The sequence below is a fragment of the Nylanderia fulva genome, unplaced genomic scaffold (assembly GCF_048542155.1).
Source record: "Nylanderia fulva isolate GAGA-0341 unplaced genomic scaffold, ASM4854215v1 Scaffold127, whole genome shotgun sequence".
NCBI lineage: Eukaryota > Metazoa > Arthropoda > Insecta > Hymenoptera > Formicidae > Nylanderia > Nylanderia fulva.
The window spans coordinates 41,814-63,747 of record NW_028189485.1 but is presented as its reverse complement, the minus strand read 5'-3'; the positions used below and the strand labels follow the sequence as shown (position 1 = coordinate 63,747).

At 27.9% G+C, this 21,934-nt stretch overlaps 1 protein-coding gene across 2 annotated transcripts; it reads left to right on the top strand.

Annotated features, from left to right (window-relative positions):
• Positions 1-3,948: 3,948 nt before the first annotated feature.
• Positions 3,949-21,407, top strand: LOC114930676 (lipase 1-like). 2 transcript variants are annotated; one of them, XM_029302539.2, is made up of 9 exons: positions 3,949-4,013; positions 4,985-5,099; positions 6,310-6,320; positions 8,820-9,000; positions 9,972-10,086; positions 10,920-11,163; positions 11,715-11,876; positions 20,803-21,033; positions 21,209-21,407. In XM_029302539.2, exons 2-9 carry the CDS (start codon positions 5,012-5,014, stop codon positions 21,380-21,382), a joined length of 1,206 nt encoding a protein of 401 aa, XP_029158372.1. In that variant the 5' UTR covers positions 3,949-4,013; positions 4,985-5,011; the 3' UTR covers positions 21,383-21,407. The 2 variants fall into 2 exon arrangements, with proteins under 2 accessions (XP_029158372.1, XP_029158370.1); XM_029302537.2 differs by lacking the exons at positions 3,949-4,013; positions 4,985-5,099 and having other exon boundaries at positions 5,915-6,320.
• The last annotated feature ends 527 nt before the right edge of the window (positions 21,408-21,934 follow it).

Here is a 21,934-nt window from a genome sequence, read left to right as displayed (position 1 = left end):
TCAACTAAGGCAGTAGTGCACATAACTCATAGAATCCAATCGGGCAAGTTTCGTCGATACGACCACGAAAATCTATTAATCTATAATTCGATAGAACTTCCGAATTATAATCTATCGAGTGTTACGGTATCGATCGCGATATGCTAACGACTTAATGGTCGATCTCATTGCGCGGAATACAGATAACCCCGTTGTTAAAAATGTAGTGACAAAAAGAGAATTATTAAAAAATATTATAGTAGAAATTGTATAGAATAGTTAAAAATATTTTATTTACTTTTATAATAAACTAATATTTCATAATTTTAATTTTCTTAAGTTGAATTTAGGACACAATAATTTTCAAAACTTTTAAAATGAAAAATGTTTCTTTGAGAAATATATACAAATTTATTATATTTTCTTGGAAATTCAGATCTATTTATATTAAAAAATACTTTGAAGTATGATTTCGTAATTTTTAAAAAATTTTTGATCAGTTAGATTCGTATTATGCCCAACTTAATTTTTTTGATATTTTGGATTAACTTTTAAGATAGACGGACCAATATATCCTTAAAATCATGAAAGAAAAATATACAAATAACAACGATATAATAATGGGTACATTGGTGATCTGAATTATGGAAGTTAAATAAATTAATAAATATATAAATATAATAAATAAATATATATATAAATAAATAATAAATAAATAAATAAATAGATAAATAATTTAATTCAGCGATTAAAAGTACTCAAAAATATCGTTCGCTAGCTATCCACGTTTTTTGTTTTATACATATTATTATAAATTTAGCAATTTATAGATTTTTGATACATATTGAATTATTTATTGAATTATACATTATACACGCTGAATTATATAATTATATAATTATCATACTTTTATATAATATATGAAAAAATCTATTGACTTTGTCAAACTGTTGAATCTACAGAATGTGGTCAATAACGCAGCGCATCCTTTGCTCTTTAGATCAAACTATAATTTATTTTTTTCCATTAGTATAATATCACAAGTCATCGATGCAGCATTATTAAATAGTGGACAGAATGTTAATGCGCTCAGTTTATTCATTTCACTCATTTGTTTTCTGCCTTTTTTGATAATACAAATCCTGATATTCCAGAAAACATTCTCGATTTATTTTCATTCGCTATTTAGTACTGTTAATTATGGATGGAATCAGATTGATAGGATTTATGTGTTTGTTGTCGTTTTGCGGTTGTCTTGATGGGGCGATCATCGGACCAAACGAACCCGTGGAACAAATAATTCAATCCACATGGAACAATCTCGAACTCAATTCCGATTTAGATCTTACCACCGTAAGTATACACCTTTGACTAATAGAAACGAGGATTAAAATTTTCATTATTACAGTTAACTGAATTTCTTCTGCGCTGTTAAAAAAATGATTAAAAAACGCGATCTTATACATGGTGTCACTTAATTCGCGCCTACTAATTGTAAGTACATAGCGTTATTCCTTACCAAAAAATATTTTTGATACATAGCGTTATTTCTTACCAAAAAATATTTCTATACGTTTTCTTTCTATATTCTATATCTATATTACTTAATAAAGAAATATTTACACTGGTCGACATCATTTTTGCCTTAAAGCAAATAAAGTTGTTTCTGAAAAATTTTGATGCGTTGATTACGAATCTGGTTCAGTAAATGTCGTAACAGGGCAAGTTTTTGAGATATTCTAATTTAAAGGTGCAAAAAAATGAGATTTTAGGCCATTTTCAACTATACCTACATAATCTTTAAAAATTTTCTTTCAACATTCGGATTAATAGCATATTAAATTGCTATACTCACCCTTAACTTACCCTTTCCAATGCTAATTCGATTACTATACCCAGACAGCACAGAATATTTATAAAATATTTATAAAATATTTATAATAATTATTTTAATATTTTATAAATATATTTATCATAAATATTTTATAAATGTTTTTGGAATCTTAGATTCAATGATTTGTTAAACTACTGTGTTGCCTAAGTATTCAGTGTATATATTATAATTTTATATTGTATTTTAAAATAAATATCTAATGAGTTATTTATAAACAATTTTTACATATTTTTAATTTTTTATAAATGTCTTAAAATTATTTCTGTTTTTAAGCTACATTCTGCAACAGAATGTCTTTTAACAAATAAATTTACATACACGTGTATCATGTACATCGATATATACATAAAGATTTATAGAATATCTCAAAAACTTGACATGATACGACATTTTCTGAGCCAAATTTGTAATCAGCGCATCAAAATCTACCAGAACCAGCTTTGTTTGCTTTAAGGCCAAAAAAAGTTGTATTTTTATCGACCAGTGTTATTTAATAAAGTAGGGCAAAAAACGCCAAGTTGTAGCGTATGTACTTAGTGGACGCGAATTAAGTGACACCCTGTATACCGCGCTTACCGTTTTTATAGTTCAATCAAAATTAAAATTTCCGAAAAGTGTATGTACATCATCGTTAAATAAGTATTCTTTAAAAATATTTATCGTGTTTAAAACACACAAACACACAGTGTCTTACAACTTTCGTATAAAACATTTTCTTCGAAACTAGTAGCGTGTAGTTTTCGTCAAATTAAGTTTTCAATATTTGTTCCACATCTTGCTTATATAGCTCTGTATATCTATATGCAAATGTATATACAAACGTAAGAGGCAGTTTTGCTGCAATTCATTATTATTATACAATTATTGAATACATATTGGCATATATATATAATAACTCATGATATATCAAAATAGCTCCATATTTTATTTTTAAAAAGAATTATGTAAAAAGAATTATCTTTTTACACAGCAATTGATTCCTCCCATTATGTTGTCACTACAATTATTAAAGCAAGATCATCAGAAAATGAATGTTTTACTAGATACTTCAGAAGTTATATAAAAATGATATCAAATTAAAGTATAAAATATCTCGTGAATAATTTACTTCTTGATCATCCAATTCTTTTAATTTTTTATATAGATTATTGTAAGAAATCGATTTAGAATATATATTAAAAAACTGTGATTCTATTTAAAAAATTCAAAATTATTTGAGCTGGCCTTGGCAATACCATCCAAAGTCCAAATGATGAGATCAGTAAATAAATATTTTCAAACCATTTCTGTCTAATGTTTCAGATAGAAATTGTTTTTTTTTTTTTTTTTTTTTTATAAAATTTATCATTTTTCAAGATGTTCCGGGGTCTCGATCTTTGTCAATGATTAATTGAACACTCTATACGTATACATATACAAACATATTACATGTAAGAGAGATATGGAAAATAATATATATAATTAATCCTCTACAATTTCTTTTTAAAATACAATAATTTTAATAGAGTTTTACACTTTAGCTTGCAAAAATACTTTAATTATCCTATATTTTTTGAAAATTATAATTATATGCTTAATTAGATATAATTGGATTTATTTTAGATTTTATAATTATTCGTTATTATTATAATATAATTTTTATTCATATTTATGAGATATTGTATATCATCTTTTACATTTATATAGTTATTGTAAAACGCTACATTATTATGAAAATATCAAGAGACACGATATTGTGTGACGCCAAGTGCATGCATGAAAGATCAGGCCGACTGTGTATCTACCTATACGCGACATCCTCATTTCGCGAGTAGAACTTACAATTAGTTAAAAATTATTGATTTTTATATAAAAGCTACACAGATCGAATTTTTATATGTTTTAACCAGGGATTAAATTAATAACAAAAGTGATTTGTTATTTTATATTATACTCTCATTTTCGTTATTCTTTTTTCAGCCAGAAATAATAGAAAAAGCAGGTTACTCCACGGAAACTCACACTGTAATAACAGAAGATGGCTACATTTTGACGTTACATCGTATTCCAGGTGGCAACGGATCTCTACCTGTATTATTAGTACACGGTTCTTTTAACGACGACAGTGTTTGGATCACTCTTGGTAAAGGCAAAGCACTCGGTACGACTTTTTATATAATCATTGAAAGATATACCAGTAATGTTGATCAGATGATATCATTAATCTTTCTTTCAAGTAAAAAATATTGAAGAAAAAAATATTGAATTTAAATGACAAGGAACAAAAATATTTTAATGCACTTAGAATTGCGTTACATTTTTAGTTCATCTTATTTTTTAAAGTTTTTTAAAATTTAAAAGTTGAGTTTCAAAAATTTGTTACATAATAGGTATTTTATATACCTATGTATATTTTATATAGTTACATAATTTACATATATGATTATGATCAATTAAAATTAATATCAATCAAAATTAATATTTGTCGCTAGTGGTGAAAATAAGCTTAAACGACTTGACTACGACGTAACTAGCAATTTTATTTGATTATTTCACGACGTTTCGACCATTTGATTGTGGTCCTTTTCAAGTGAAATTTCATCAATTAAACCGAGATTAACATAACATCACACCGGTGTTATTTGAAATCGAAAGTTAAACGTTAAAAGAAGAACACGTCCCATCGTTATGATGTTAAAAGTTAAAACTTAAAAGAGGAACACGTCCCATCGTTATGATGTTTCGTCAAAAGACACTTTAGTCGTTGACGAAACATCATAACGATGGGACGTGTTCCTCTTTTAAGTTTTAACTTTTAACATCATAACGATGGGACGTGTTCCTCTTTTAACGTTTAACTTTCGATTTCAAATAACACCGGTATGATGTTATGTTAACCTCGGTTTAATTGATGAAATTTCACTTGAAAAGGACCACAACCAAATGGTCGAAACGTCGTGAAATAATCAAATATATGATTATATTTAGAATTGTAATTAGTGAATTATAAATCAGGTTACGGTGTTAATTTTGTTACAAAAATATTTTATTATAAAAATATGGTAAAAATATGGAATATGAAAAAAAGAAGGAAATCAAGTATTGCAAATATTTTTGCATTTTGTGTTCTAGCTTATTTATTAGCGGATCAGGGATACGATGTTTGGTTGGCTAATATGCGTGGAACTACTTATTCGAAAAAGCACATTACCTTATCATCATCAGATTGGAAATTTTGGGATTTTAGGTATTCCTAAAATAAAAAATAATAATTTTTAGAAAATAAAAAGTTTTTTCTCTGGTAAAGTTTTCGTAAATGCTTTATTATTAATACAAAAATTAAAAATTTTTGAAAACTATTAAAAAATATTATAGTAGAAATTGTATAGAATAGTTAAAAATATTTTATTTACTTTTATAATAAACTAATATTTCATAATTTTAATTTTCTTAAGTTGAATTTAGGACACAATAATTTTCAAAACTTTTAAAATGAAAAATGTTTCTTTGAGAAATATATACAAATTTATTATATTTTCTTGGAAATTCAGATCTATTTATATTAAAAAATACTTTGAAGTATGATTTCGTAATTTTTAAAAAATTTTTGATCAGTTAGATTCGTATTATGCCCAACTTAATTTTTTTGATATTTTGGATTAACTTTTAAGATAGACGGACCAATATATCCTTAAAATCATGAAAGAAAAATATACAAATAACAACGATATAATAATGGGTACATTGGTGATCTGAATTATGGAAGTTAAATAAATTAATAAATATATAAATATAATAAATAAATATATATATAAATAAATAATAAATAAATAAATAAATAGATAAATAATTTAATTCAGCGATTAAAAGTACTCAAAAATATCGTTCGCTAGCTATCCACGTTTTTTGTTTTATACATATTATTATAAATTTAGCAATTTATAGATTTTTGATACATATTGAATTATTTATTGAATTATACATTATACACGCTGAATTATATAATTATATAATTATCATACTTTTATATAATATATGAAAAAATCTATTGACTTTGTCAAACTGTTGAATCTACAGAATGTGGTCAATAACGCAGCGCATCCTTTGCTCTTTAGATCAAACTATAATTTATTTTTTTCCATTAGTATAATATCACAAGTCATCGATGCAGCATTATTAAATAGTGGACAGAATGTTAATGCGCTCAGTTTATTCATTTCACTCATTTGTTTTCTGCCTTTTTTGATAATACAAATCCTGATATTCCAGAAAACATTCTCGATTTATTTTCATTCGCTATTTAGTACTGTTAATTATGGATGGAATCAGATTGATAGGATTTATGTGTTTGTTGTCGTTTTGCGGTTGTCTTGATGGGGCGATCATCGGACCAAACGAACCCGTGGAACAAATAATTCAATCCACATGGAACAATCTCGAACTCAATTCCGATTTAGATCTTACCACCGTAAGTATACACCTTTGACTAATAGAAACGAGGATTAAAATTTTCATTATTACAGTTAACTGAATTTCTTCTGCGCTGTTAAAAAAATGATTAAAAAACGCGATCTTATACATGGTGTCACTTAATTCGCGCCTACTAATTGTAAGTACATAGCGTTATTCCTTACCAAAAAATATTTTTGATACATAGCGTTATTTCTTACCAAAAAATATTTCTATACGTTTTCTTTCTATATTCTATATCTATATTACTTAATAAAGAAATATTTACACTGGTCGACATCATTTTTGCCTTAAAGCAAATAAAGTTGTTTCTGAAAAATTTTGATGCGTTGATTACGAATCTGGTTCAGTAAATGTCGTAACAGGGCAAGTTTTTGAGATATTCTAATTTAAAGGTGCAAAAAAATGAGATTTTAGGCCATTTTCAACTATACCTACATAATCTTTAAAAATTTTCTTTCAACATTCGGATTAATAGCATATTAAATTGCTATACTCACCCTTAACTTACCCTTTCCAATGCTAATTCGATTACTATACCCAGACAGCACAGAATATTTATAAAATATTTATAAAATATTTATAATAATTATTTTAATATTTTATAAATATATTCATCATAAATATTTTATAAATGTTTTTGGAATCTTAGATTCAATGATTTGTTAAACTACTGTGTTGCCTAAGTATTCAGTGTATATATTATAATTTTATATTGTATTTTAAAATAAATATCTAATGAGTTATTTATAAACAATTTTTACATATTTTTAATTTTTTATAAATGTCTTAAAATTATTTCTGTTTTTAAGCTACATTCTGCAACAGAATGTCTTTTAACAAATAAATTTACATACACGTGTATCATGTACATCGATATATACATAAAGATTTATAGAATATCTCAAAAACTTGACATGATACGACATTTTCTGAGCCAAATTTGTAATCAGCGCATCAAAATCTACCAGAACCAGCTTTGTTTGCTTTAAGGCCAAAAAAAGTTGTATTTTTATCGACCAGTGTTATTTAATAAAGTAGGGCAAAAAACGCCAAGTTGTAGCGTATGTACTTAGTGGACGCGAATTAAGTGACACCCTGTATACCGCGCTTACCGTTTTTATAGTTCAATCAAAATTAAAATTTCCGAAAAGTGTATGTACATCATCGTTAAATAAGTATTCTTTAAAAATATTTATCGTGTTTAAAACACACAAACACACAGTGTCTTACAACTTTCGTATAAAACATTTTCTTCGAAACTAGTAGCGTGTAGTTTTCGTCAAATTAAGTTTTCAATATTTGTTCCACATCTTGCTTATATAGCTCTGTATATCTATATGCAAATGTATATACAAACGTAAGAGGCAGTTTTGCTGCAATTCATTATTATTATACAATTATTGAATACATATTGGCATATATATATAATAACTCATGATATATCAAAATAGCTCCATATTTTATTTTTAAAAAGAATTATGTAAAAAGAATTATCTTTTTACACAGCAATTGATTCCTCCCATTATGTTGTCACTACAATTATTAAAGCAAGATCATCAGAAAATGAATGTTTTACTAGATACTTCAGAAGTTATATAAAAATGATATCAAATTAAAGTATAAAATATCTCGTGAATAATTTACTTCTTGATCATCCAATTCTTTTAATTTTTTATATAGATTATTGTAAGAAATCGATTTAGAATATATATTAAAAAACTGTGATTCTATTTAAAAAATTCAAAATTATTTGAGCTGGCCTTGGCAATACCATCCAAAGTCCAAATGATGAGATCAGTAAATAAATATTTTCAAACCATTTCTGTCTAATGTTTCAGATAGAAATTGTTTTTTTTTTTTTTTTTTTTTATAAAATTTATCATTTTTCAAGATGTTCCGGGGTCTCGATCTTTGTCAATGATTAATTGAACACTCTATACGTATACATATACAAACATATTACATGTAAGAGAGATATGGAAAATAATATATATAATTAATCCTCTACAATTTCTTTTTAAAATACAATAATTTTAATAGAGTTTTACACTTTAGCTTGCAAAAATACTTTAATTATCCTATATTTTTTGAAAATTATAATTATATGCTTAATTAGATATAATTGGATTTATTTTAGATTTTATAATTATTCGTTATTATTATAATATAATTTTTATTCATATTTATGAGATATTGTATATCATCTTTTACATTTATATAGTTATTGTAAAACGCTACATTATTATGAAAATATCAAGAGACACGATATTGTGTGACGCCAAGTGCATGCATGAAAGATCAGGCCGACTGTGTATCTACCTATACGCGACATCCTCATTTCGCGAGTAGAACTTACAATTAGTTAAAAATTATTGATTTTTATATAAAAGCTACACAGATCGAATTTTTATATGTTTTAACCAGGGATTAAATTAATAACAAAAGTGATTTGTTATTTTATATTATACTCTCATTTTCGTTATTCTTTTTTCAGCCAGAAATAATAGAAAAAGCAGGTTACTCCACGGAAACTCACACTGTAATAACAGAAGATGGCTACATTTTGACGTTACATCGTATTCCAGGTGGCAACGGATCTCTACCTGTATTATTAGTACACGGTTCTTTTAACGACGACAGTGTTTGGATCACTCTTGGTAAAGGCAAAGCACTCGGTACGACTTTTTATATAATCATTGAAAGATATACCAGTAATGTTGATCAGATGATATCATTAATCTTTCTTTCAAGTAAAAAATATTGAAGAAAAAAATATTGAATTTAAATGACAAGGAACAAAAATATTTTAATGCACTTAGAATTGCGTTACATTTTTAGTTCATCTTATTTTTTAAAGTTTTTTAAAATTTAAAAGTTGAGTTTCAAAAATTTGTTACATAATAGGTATTTTATATACCTATGTATATTTTATATAGTTACATAATTTACATATATGATTATGATCAATTAAAATTAATATCAATCAAAATTAATATTTGTCGCTAGTGGTGAAAATAAGCTTAAACGACTTGACTACGACGTAACTAGCAATTTTATTTGATTATTTCACGACGTTTCGACCATTTGGTTGTGGTCCTTTTCAAGTGAAATTTCATCAATTAAACCGAGGTTAACATAACATCACACCGGTGTTATTTGAAATCGAAAGTTAAACGTTAAAAGAAGAACACGTCCCATCGTTATGATGTTAAAAGTTAAAACTTAAAAGAGGAACACGTCCCATCGTTATGATGTTTCGTCAAAAGACACTTTAGTCGTTGACGAAACATCATAACGATGGGACGTGTTCCTCTTTTAAGTTTTAACTTTTAACATCATAACGATGGGACGTGTTCCTCTTTTAACGTTTAACTTTCGATTTCAAATAACACCGGTATGATGTTATGTTAACCTCGGTTTAATTGATGAAATTTCACTTGAAAAGGACCACAACCAAATGGTCGAAACGTCGTGAAATAATCAAATATATGATTATATTTAGAATTGTAATTAGTGAATTATAAATCAGGTTACGGTGTTAATTTTGTTACAAAAATATTTTATTATAAAAATATGGTAAAAATATGGAATATGAAAAAAAGAAGGAAATCAAGTATTGCAAATATTTTTGCATTTTGTGTTCTAGCTTATTTATTAGCGGATCAGGGATACGATGTTTGGTTGGCTAATATGCGTGGAACTACTTATTCGAAAAAGCACATTACCTTATCATCATCAGATTGGAAATTTTGGGATTTTAGGTATTCCTAAAATAAAAAATAATAATTTTTAGAAAATAAAAAGTTTTTTCTCTGGTAAAGTTTTCGTAAATGCTTTATTATTAATACAAAAATTAAAAATTTTTGAAAACTTTATTTTAAAAAAATGTTGAGTTTTTCAACGAACAATATGAGAAGGACGTTAAATATATATATATATATATATATGTCTATATGACGCTGTATACATATATTATATAAATATCATTATATCCATTATATATGTTAATACATTATAATACATGCATAAAAATATCAGGTAAAATCATCAAAAATTGAATATTTTATGATATATTTCATAGTTTATATGTATATAAAAATTATGTCACATTAAAGACATTATAAAATATCTCAAAAACAATTAAATTTTCAGCCATCATATCATTATCACTATTTACGCATGATATTGTAAAATATTGATATTTTTAAATAAAAATATAATCTCATTTAAAAAATTCAAGTTGTTTTAGTATGATCTTAATAATATTTGCAAGGTTCAAACCGTTAAACCAAATAACTCTTAAATCAAAAAAGTTTGAAACACCAGTGATGCGATAAAAATTATTTATTTTTATTCATATATGACCAAACTGACTACATGGTTACATAAAGATAGATCACTACGTTTCAAACATTTATTTTCGTAAAATAATTGCTTTCTGAAATATTGAACAGTTCCGGATTTATCGTAAACTTTATATATATATAATTTTATATCACATACATATATTTATATCATATACTGAAACATATATACAAATGTGTGTGTATGTATATTTGAAGATTTTATGAAGATATATTGTATTTTTTATCAGCTTTCACGAAGAAGGAATGTATGATGTACCCGCGATGATTACATATATCACGAATATGAGATCACAACCATTGCACGCGTACATTGGTCATTCCATGGGCACAAGTTCATTTTACGTAACGGCAACAGAGCGTCCAAAATTTGCTAGAATGGTAAAAATGATGATCAATTTTGGACCAGCAGTTTTCATAAATCATATGAGAAGTCCACTACGACCAGTACTTTATTTGATAAAAGAGTTTCAGGTAATAGTATAACATATGTGAAAATACTATTAGAAAATAAATTATATTGTAAAATAATTGTATAGAACATGATTTTTTTGTAAAAAAAAAATTTTTTCTCTCAATTTTACCTGTAAAACAGAAGAACATATTTCTCTAATATTCTCTTAAACACTGTAGTATACCGTATAAAGTAAAAATGTTTTTCTCTAGTATGAATATTGAAACACCAATAAATATAGAATGTTATAGCTTACAATATGTTTTAAAAGTTGATGTTAGAAATTATAAAAAAGTATGAAAAATAATTTGTTTTGTTGTTACAAACTAATGCATAAACAGCACAACATTTTATATATCTTGTTTAAGATTTTTAAAATACTTTATAAAGTGGCTCGTTGCCGTTGATTGCTACTGTTGTTAAGAACTAATTTGTTACAATTATTGTTAATATTATAATTTCTTTAAAAAAATCTTAAATTTTTTGTTCTTGAAAAATACACTAAAAATTTGAATGAGTATAGATTTACGAGTAAATTATCATCATGTAATAAAGACATTTTTGATTGCAGTCATTATTGCGAGTTTTATTCCATGACGAATTATTCCCGCAAGAGTTTTATAACACATTAAAGACGTTACTCGGGTGCAACTTGAATTTTTACCGAGCAGAGATGTGCGCTAAAAATTTATTATTTAATCCCCTCGGTTACGACCCGGAGCAGTTAAATTTAGTGAGTAATAATTCTTCTACAAATTATAATAATAAATTAAAAAGGCTCTAATATACAAATACAAAATAGGATGTAAAAATGGCTAATAAAAATCCAGTGCTTATATTAAACACAACAAACTTGTTTCTATATTCTTTATTAATTATTTTACACAAAAAACTATTATATTATTTTTCTTTACTGGCTTTGTATTTCTTTTTTAATCTTGTATGAAGGTAACTACGGCATAATTTAAAAATTATTTATTTATTGTGTAAAATATTATAAAATTATATTAAAAATTAGAATATATTATAATATGATATTAGAGAAAAAGAGAGAGAAAGAAACAGAAAAAAGGAAAGAAAATTTATATATTATTATTTAATTATATTAAAATACTAGCTTTTCGGACCGCGCTTCGCGCGGTTCTCAAAGCCATTCTATTCGGACCGCGCTCCGCGCGGTCCTCATATAGCCTATATTAAATCCGTTTTAACACAACAAATTAATTCTTTTTTTGTATTACCGCGAACTACTTCCACATTTGTTGTTTGTCAAAATGTTATGTATAAAATATCTGGGAGAAAGAAATAGATAACATAGTAGTCATCCATAAAAAATTTAAACATTTATTTTGGTTAATATATACTTTAAATATTTTTTTTATTACTTAATTATTATATCCTTTTTTACATTTTACTCAATTATTTTTTATTTCTAATGTACCCACCGCTAACCCGCTATTATTAGCTCTCATACAATTTCATAATTCTTCAATTTACAAAATTTCCCTGTATATTACATTTTTTGTAAAACATTTTTCACTTTCTTCAATTAAATGTCCTTGATTGCTACATTCATCAATTTTAATTTTTACACTTTCTCTTTTTGTTGCTCTAGAAAATGCCACATAAAGTTGACCATGAGCAAATACAGGATGTGGCAAATAAATTCCAATTTTTTCTAAACTTTGTCCTTGTGATTTATTTATTGTCATAGCAAATGACACTCGAATAGGAAACTGTCTTCGTTTAAACTTAAATGGCAGTTCCAAATCATTTGTAATTAAATCTATCCTCGGAATCATGACAATTTGTCCTCGAGCAGGACCTGTTATAACTTCTACATAAATTATATTATTTTTCAAATTAGTTACAATAAATCTTGTACCATTACAAAGTCCTTTTTTAGTATTTAAATTTCTTAATAAAATTACTGTAGCACCAACTTTTATTTTAAGCCGATGAACTGGCATTCCAGAAGGTGTTAGTGAGTTTAGAAACTCAGTTGGAAAATTTAATTGCTCCTGTGGATCATCACTTACAATACAGTCAATAGAGAGATACTCCTTTTCTTCTCCTTCCATTAGACAAAGAATTTCATCATTAATTTTGAAAGTATCCTCATTTTTAGGACAAAGAATCGCTCGATTCTGATTTTCTCTAATCCTTTTCATGGTAATTCTATCACCAAAAATCTCATTAATAAGAGATTCTTTTGATATAAAATCTTGTGGAATTTCAATCGTGTCTAAATTTAGTCCATCTGTATTTGATAATTTACCATCTCCGAGTTGCATTAACCAATTTGCAAATTCTTTTTCTTCCGCAGTTCTCATATTTTGCTGTAATTTAACCTTAATTACATTCCTCCATATAGGGTTGTATTTTACAGTCGATTCAATTATCGCTGTTTTGTGTACATGAGGTACTACTGGAAGATTTTGTCTGAAATCTCCTGCAAATAAAATTACTTTTCCTCCAAATGGTTGATGATTCTTCATTAAATCCTTGAAAAGTTTATCAACTGCTGTTAAGGCATGTCCAACAGTCATGCTTACTTCATCCCATATGATTAATTTGGCATTGATCAATTCTCGTGCAGCTTGAGAATTTCCTCTAATATTTGATTTAGCTGCATCATCAATTGGAATTGTAAGCTTAAACAGAGAATGATAAGTTCTTCCTCCTTTCAGAAGTGTGGCTGCAATTCCAGTTGAAGCACATGGAAGAATTATTTCATTTCTTCCTCGAATAACACTTAGAAATGTATTAAATAGATAGGTTTTACCACTTCCTGCAAACCCGTCAATAAAAAACAAACGCTTAGGTTCATTTTCATTTTCAATTGCTCGCATTACTATATCATACACGTATTTTTGCTCATCATTTAGTGTAGATAATAAATAATCACCACGTATTTTTTCTTCATTTACATTATACTCTGTTTCATAAATATTTATTTCAATTGGATTTGGTAATTGAAATTTCTCACAACTACTTCCATTATTTATCAGAATTTGTTGTATATGGTTTAACGCCATATTTTCGGGATTTACAACATTATTATTTACAAAGTCCTCAATCATAAAATCTTTGTATTTATTCCAAATTGTTGGTACATCTATTGGATTTCCAAAGATGCAAATGTAAGCAAATAATTCTCGAAGTTGTGCAGGCATATTCGATTCTGTTGCTTCCTCCATCGTTTTTCCCCAAAAGTCATCAGTTTCTACTAAATTTTTTGCAATTGCTGCATCCTTAAACGTATTATAAATAATTCCATTTACATTTCTCAAATCTTCAAAACATTTTGCTCCAGTCACATGTAGTAGAAGAAGACGGAGATAAAATCTTTCAATATCTTTTATGCTTACTGTATATAGTCTTGAAATTATTTTTTCACCACCTTTTTTACGTGGCTTCCACTTAGTTTCTTTTTTATTATAAACATAATGATAAGGAATATCTGTATAAAGATAATTTACTGCATTTTCATCATATTGATTTAATTTGAACCATGCAGTCAGCGTAGTATCTCGATTTAGCTCTCTTTGAGCAGCTTGTTCTTCATTTCCTGCTCGAAAATAAACCATTTGGCGATCAGGCAAATGAACTGCCAATCTTATTACTGTATGAGATTTCATGAACAGATCATATCCATTAAGTCTCCACATTGCTTCTGGAGCACTAACATATCTTGCATCCAGGAATGAGTTAACCTCATCTACTCTAATGAATTTTGTACCATCTCGTGCTTGCACTTCAATTGCAGCACAATCAAATCCTTTATGAATATATTTATATAGATATTTTACGCTCTTCACTGATGAACATATTTCTAAATTAATATGTCGATTATATTTCATGATTAAATATGGTGAATACGGCACCACCCATCGATTATCCACTTCTTTATTTCTAACGATGTATTTTATTCCAATATTCCTACGTTGATAGATGGGATATCCATTTACATTAGCATTAGTTTTATCACAAAATTCTTTTGGAAAACCTTTTGAACATTTTCCATCGTCCCCAGTGCAAGGATATCTCCTCGACGGATCTCCACATGGACCGTGAATCATGTGTTTCAAAACTTTTTCATTAAGTTCTGAATATTTTTCTTCATTAGGAATTTCAGCCCATACCATCATATCAATGACTTCTTGAAGTCGGGGCTTATCTTCATCGCTCAACATTGCAAGTAAATGCAAATGTGGAAGTCCTCTTTTTTGAAATTCAATCACACCTGCATAAGCTATAATATTTCCAAAAATTTTATTTTGAATTAAATCTTTTAAAATCTCTTTGACATCCAAATTAAATGTTTTAGCGACTAAATCAGGTCGAAACTCTATTTGACATCCATCAAGATTATCCTTAATTTCAGGACATTGAGGATTGCAAGTCATGGTTAAAAAAATGTCTGGTTTACCATACTTTCTTACCAAAGACATGGCATCTTGGTATCTTTCTTGCATGTTCCTTAGACTGCCCATAAATGAAGATGGTAATATTACAGGTACACCAACTGTAATTCCCTTATTTTGTGCTCGATTATCAAGGTGATCCATTAATCCTGAATAAAGTTCTGCTCTTAATTGAGGTTGATTTAATTTAATATAATTAAGTCTATTGGCTTCAGTTTTCATATAGGCATCAAGTATAAATTGACATCTCAATTTGCCTGCTCTTTTAAATTGGCTAAATTCGGCTCTTGGTGCCAATAGATGAGCATAATAATCCATTTGAGTTACTTTAAATCCTGAATATTTATAATTATAAGATTTCATTTCTGAATGCCATCCATCGTTACCATATGGATATAACAAAGGATAACACATTGGGTCACACCTTTTGTCCAGAATTGATATTTGTTGAACATCGTTTGAATTTTTATTATAAATCCGAATGTCTCTTTCAAATGGAGGCTCACCATCTACATTCTGAAAGACCACAGCTATTTCATTAGCTTGTGGAGCATTATATCTTCTTTGATCATGTTGAGGATCGTTTCGAAAGGACAACATTAAATTTATATTTTTATTCCCTATCGGATTAAGATCTTGTTCAACTTGACGCATCATCTTGAAAGTCTTTGCAAATTCATTGCATTCAACCATAAAACTTGACAAATTTTTCATTATTTCAAAATCACACTCTTGATTAGCTTTCTTATTCATTCTATGATTTATAGCTTCTTCTATATCTAAAAAGTAAAGCTGCGCAAAGCGCGGAGCTTGCCCATCTGCTGGGCGCATTGCTGTCGAAGTCAAATGATGATATTGCCCATGAATCTTTAAGCAATAAGGAGCATTGCTCACAACATCCAATGGATTTCTATTGCCCGGGGCACCCATAGAAGCCATAGCTAAAGCGCTATTATATGAACGAATATTATGAAGGAAATTTTTCGATGCATAATCATTTCCCATGTATAATTTTTTAATAAAATCAGGACAATTTATTGACTTTAATGTAAGCTTACCCTTTTGACAACAATATGTAAATTTCCCATCTTTAGGTTTTTCACATTCAAAATTTAACGATTTGCAAAATTGGCATTCTATATTCATTTGGCCAAGTGTATGAACTGACACATTTATTTCATTGCCCTTAGCAATTAGCGCAATATGATGATTTAATTGTCTAGCTTGTTGCCTTTCCTGAGCATGTCTTTGGGCATCAGCTTCGAGTCGTGAAGGAAATGTATGTATAAGATAAGAATATTGAATTTAAATGTTACTATGGTCAAGGCATACAAATTAAAGGTTTATTTACACGAATTGCACACATAATCACAAACACGTACACAAATTTTTTAAAAATTACTTCTTGGTATGACCAAGTCAATAAATGCGTATGCACATGGGTGCGTGGGTGGATGAATAGGATGATAAAAATTTGTTAAAATTATAGTAGCCATCCCCAACAAAATTTGAATACAAATTACGAAAAAGTCTGTGAATAAATGTGTGAATGCGTGGGTGGATGCGTGGGCGGGATAAAACTTTAAAAAACCACACAACAGCTTTCTCATAAAAATTTGCAACATTTTTGTACCAATTTCGTAAAAATTTGTCCATAAATGCGCACGCGCGTGGGTGAATGCGTGGGTGGAGGTGTAACACTTGAAAAAACCACATCTTCTTCATCTTCAAAAAATTTGCAACATTTTAGTACCAATTTTAAAAAAATCGGTTCATAAATATACGATTGCGTGGGTGGGTGCGTGGGTGGAGGGGTAAACTTAAAAAAATAAACCAGTAGTTTTCTCAAAAAAATTTGCAACATTTTGGTACTAATTTCGTTAAAATTGGTCCATAAATGCGCATGCGCGTGGGTGGATGCGTGGGTGGGTGCGTGGATGGAAGTGTAACACTTAAAAAAACCGCATCGTCGCTATCTCCAAAAAAATTTGCAACATTTTGATACCATGTGTTCAGAAATATTGCAAAAAAAGATTAAACATACCCTCCTCTGTAGAAAAAAAAAAATTAAAAAATTAAAAAAAAAACCCCACAGCAAAATTTGCAACATTTTGGTACCAGTTTCACGAAAATCGGTCCACAAATGCGAAAGTAGTTCGCGTACATACATACAGACAGACGGTGCTTTTGGTCCATAAATGCGCACGCGCGTGGGTGAATGCGTGGGTGGAGGTGTAACACTTGAAAAAACCACATCGTCTTCATCTTCAAAAAATTTGCAACATTTTAGTACCAATTTTAAAAAAATCGGTTCATAAATATACGATTGCGTGGGTGGGTGCGTGGGTGGAGGGGTAAACTTAAAAAAATAAACCAGTAGTTTTCTCAAAAAAATTTGCAACATTTTGGTACTAATTTCGTTAAAATTGGTCCATAAATGCGCATGCGCGTGGGTGGATGCGTGGGTGGGTGCGTGGGTGGAGGTGTAACACTTAAAAAAACCGCATCGTCGCTATCTCCAAAAAAATTTGCAACATTTTGATACCATGTGTTCAGAAATATTGCAAAAAAAGATTAAACATACCCTCCTCTGTAAAAAAAAAAAAAAATTAAAAAATTTAAAAAAAAAACCCCACAGCAGCCACCCCCGAAAAATTTGCGACATTTTGGTACCAGTTTCACGAAAATCGGTCCACAAATGCGGAAGTAGTTCGCGTACATACATACAGACAGACGGTGCTTATATATAAAGATGTGATATAATAAAAGGCCAACTTAACGAGCTTATATGCTAATAATTGAAAAATTTTTATTTATTAATTTACGTCATACTATACAAAAGTTACGATAAACGTTTCGACTGTACGACAGTCTTTCTCAATATCTTAATAATATGTTAAAAAATTAATTTAGTCATTTCGACATCATAAATAAATACAACAATTATAAGATATATATGACGAACGCAGTACAAAATTCATGATTGTTGGCATGAGTTAGAGCGTCAGATGCTGTTATATTATGTAACGACACTGTGAACAAATTAATATATCCGCTCAAATATTACAATACATTTAGATTTTTAATAAATAGTATTAACTTACTTTTTTGTCAACGAACATAACACCTTTGTTAAAAAATTATTTCTTTTTACTTAACATAATCACAATGTGTACTTTTTTAAAAAACAAATCGATATCTGTATCTTACAATGTCGGCGCGCTGTATATATACCCAATTTTTAAGATGACGTAGACAATTTTTTTAGAATATCATAATAAGAACCGTCAAGACGCTCGGTGTCCTTTTTTAGGTTGATACTGTTGTTTTCTTCTTTAATATATATCATTTCTGATATCAACCTTTTATAATAATTCTTTTCATAATCTAGGATTTTTGTGTCGTTCCAATTGAAATTGTGTGTAAATTTTACAATATGATCAGAAACCACCGAGTGCCTTGCTGAATCTAATCTAATATTATTTTTATGTTCATTTACTCTTGTACCTAATTGTCTTTTCGTCTGTCCTACATATGTAGCATCACAATTATTACACGAAATCTTATATATGACCCCCGAATTATTTTGGAGCTTATCTCTGTCTTTTTGCGTTTTTATGACTCTGTTTAATTTCTTTAGACATCTGTATCCTACTGTTATATTTGATTTCTTTAATTCCGATGCTACTAGTTCCGAGATTCTTTCAATATAAGGTATCGCTATGAATTTTTTATTATTGTCATTATTTATGATTTCGTTATTTATATCTTGAGTCATTTCTTTGTTTAATCTATTAACAATAAGGAACTTCAGTCTATTATTGATTTCTGAGAAAATGAGATCAAGAGGATAACTATTGCTCAATAAAATCTCTATGATTAATGTTAAATTTTTACTATGAAAACGGGGATGTGATAATAATATTGACCGGTCTACTAAATTATATATTACACTTTTTTTGTGGCATATAGGATGATTTGAATAATATGAGAGTGTTCTACCCGAAAATGTTTTTTTCTGAAACCAATCTATGTATATTATGTTATTTATAATTTTGAGTGAGATATCTAAAAAACTTATGCTACGGTTATCCTCTCTTTCTATTGTGAATTTTAATCTATCGTGACAATCATTAAATTTTTCTACTAGATATGTGACTTGATCTTCCGGCAAGCAAAGCAAGATATCATCGACGTAGCGATAGTAAAACCTTATATTAACCTTTATAGTTTCAAGAATCCTAGTTTCTATATCTTGCATGACAATATCAGCAATAATTGGAGATAAAGGCGATCCCATAGGAGATAATATTAGATTAGATTCAGCAAGGCACTCGGTGGTTTCTGATCATATTGTAAAATTTACACACAATTTCAATTGGAACGACACAAAAATCCTAGATTATGAAAAGAATTATTATAAAAGGTTGATATCAGAAATGATATATATTAAAGAAGAAAACAACAGTATCAACCTAAAAAAGGACACCGAGCGTCTTGACGGTTCTTATTATGATATTCTAAAAAAATTGTCTACGTCATCTTAAAAATTGGGTATATATACAGCGCGCCGACATTGTAAGATACAGATATCAATTTGTTTTTTAAAAAAGTACACATTGTGATTATGTTAAGTAAAAAGAAATATTTTTTTAACAAAGGTGTTATGTTCGTTGACAAAAAAGTAAGTTAATACTATTTATTAAAAATCTAAATGTATTGTAATATTTGAGCGGATATATTAATTTGTTCACAGTGTCGTTACATAATATAACAGCATCTGACGCTCTAACTCATGCCAACAATCATGAATTTTGTACTGCGTTCGTCATATATATCTTATAATTGTTGTATTTATTTATGATGTCGAAATGACTAAATTAATTTTTTAACATATTATTAAGATATTGAGAAAGACTGTCGTACAGTCGAAACGTTTATCGTAACTTTTGTATAGTATGACGTAAATTAATAAATAAAAATTTTTCAATTATTAGCATATAAGCTCGTTAAGTTGGCCTTTTATTATATCACATATTTTAATTGTATACGAGCCGAAGTTTAATTTATAAAATATATATATTTAATTATATTATATAAAATAATTGGAGAAGATTGTACAGACAAGTTTGTCGCGCATAATATCTGCGCCTGATTTTTATTAATTGTTTTCATACCTAATCTTCCGTAAAATGTCGCGATGAAAGAATATATAATAATAATCCTTTTTAGACTCAACTGCCCTTCATCGTGAGTCATATACCCGTCGCCGTCTCACTTAAGACTGTGATTCACATCGTTCAAATGATTGAATCGGGTACGCCTCGTCCATTTGACTACGGTGCAGCGAAAAATTTCTTGGTATATAAATCGGTGGAACCTCCAGAGTACAATCAATCGAGTATCGCGAATATACCGACAGCGATATACTACGGCGACAATGACTTGTTTATAAGTCCCATTGTAAGTAATGAAAAAAGTATTTATTTATTGATAAATAGTATAGAAATTATAAGATTTTACAGTAGTGATTGTGACTTAACTTTGTATATATGTAGATAAAATTTTGTATTTTTATAATCGAGAATATAACAAAAAAAATTATAGTGCATGATAACTCAAAAAATGTTTCTTCAAGGATGTGAAGATGCTGTACGATATACTACCTAACGTAATAGATATGTACGAAGTGCCATGGCCCAATTTTAATCATCTGGACTTTGTATTTGGTAATGATGCGCCAAAGCTTTTGTACGAAAGAGTTTTGAAGATCATGAAAGAGAAGTATTCAAACAATGTACTAACAGTATGATAATAAAATATATTGATGATCTGAATATTGCACATTAAACTCTGTAATAACGAACACGATTGATGTTATTTGCTTTAATTTCAATTAAGCAAGCTTATAATATAATTTAGCATTATTTAGAATTAATACTTGCGAAGTAACAATAACAATTTATTAATTTCTTAATTTTTGTAACATGTTATATATAGTTCATAAATTACGTATAACAAAATGTATATATTTTTTCAAAACTTTTTTATATTAAAATCTAATAAGAATTTTGATATTAATATCTATATTAATACAAAATACTAAATAATATTTATATAATAGATAATAATATTATATTCAATATTTTAAATATGTAAATAAAAAAACTTTGAAATGTAAAGTTTATTATATTTATTATATTTAATATTATTATATTTATTATTTTAAATATGTAAATAAAAAAACTTTGAAATATAAAGTTTCCATATTTTTGCGTATTAATAATCACGTTTAGCTCTTAATTAGCCCGTTTTTCTTCATATTATAATTAATATTTTAAGTTCATATTAATTATATATTAAT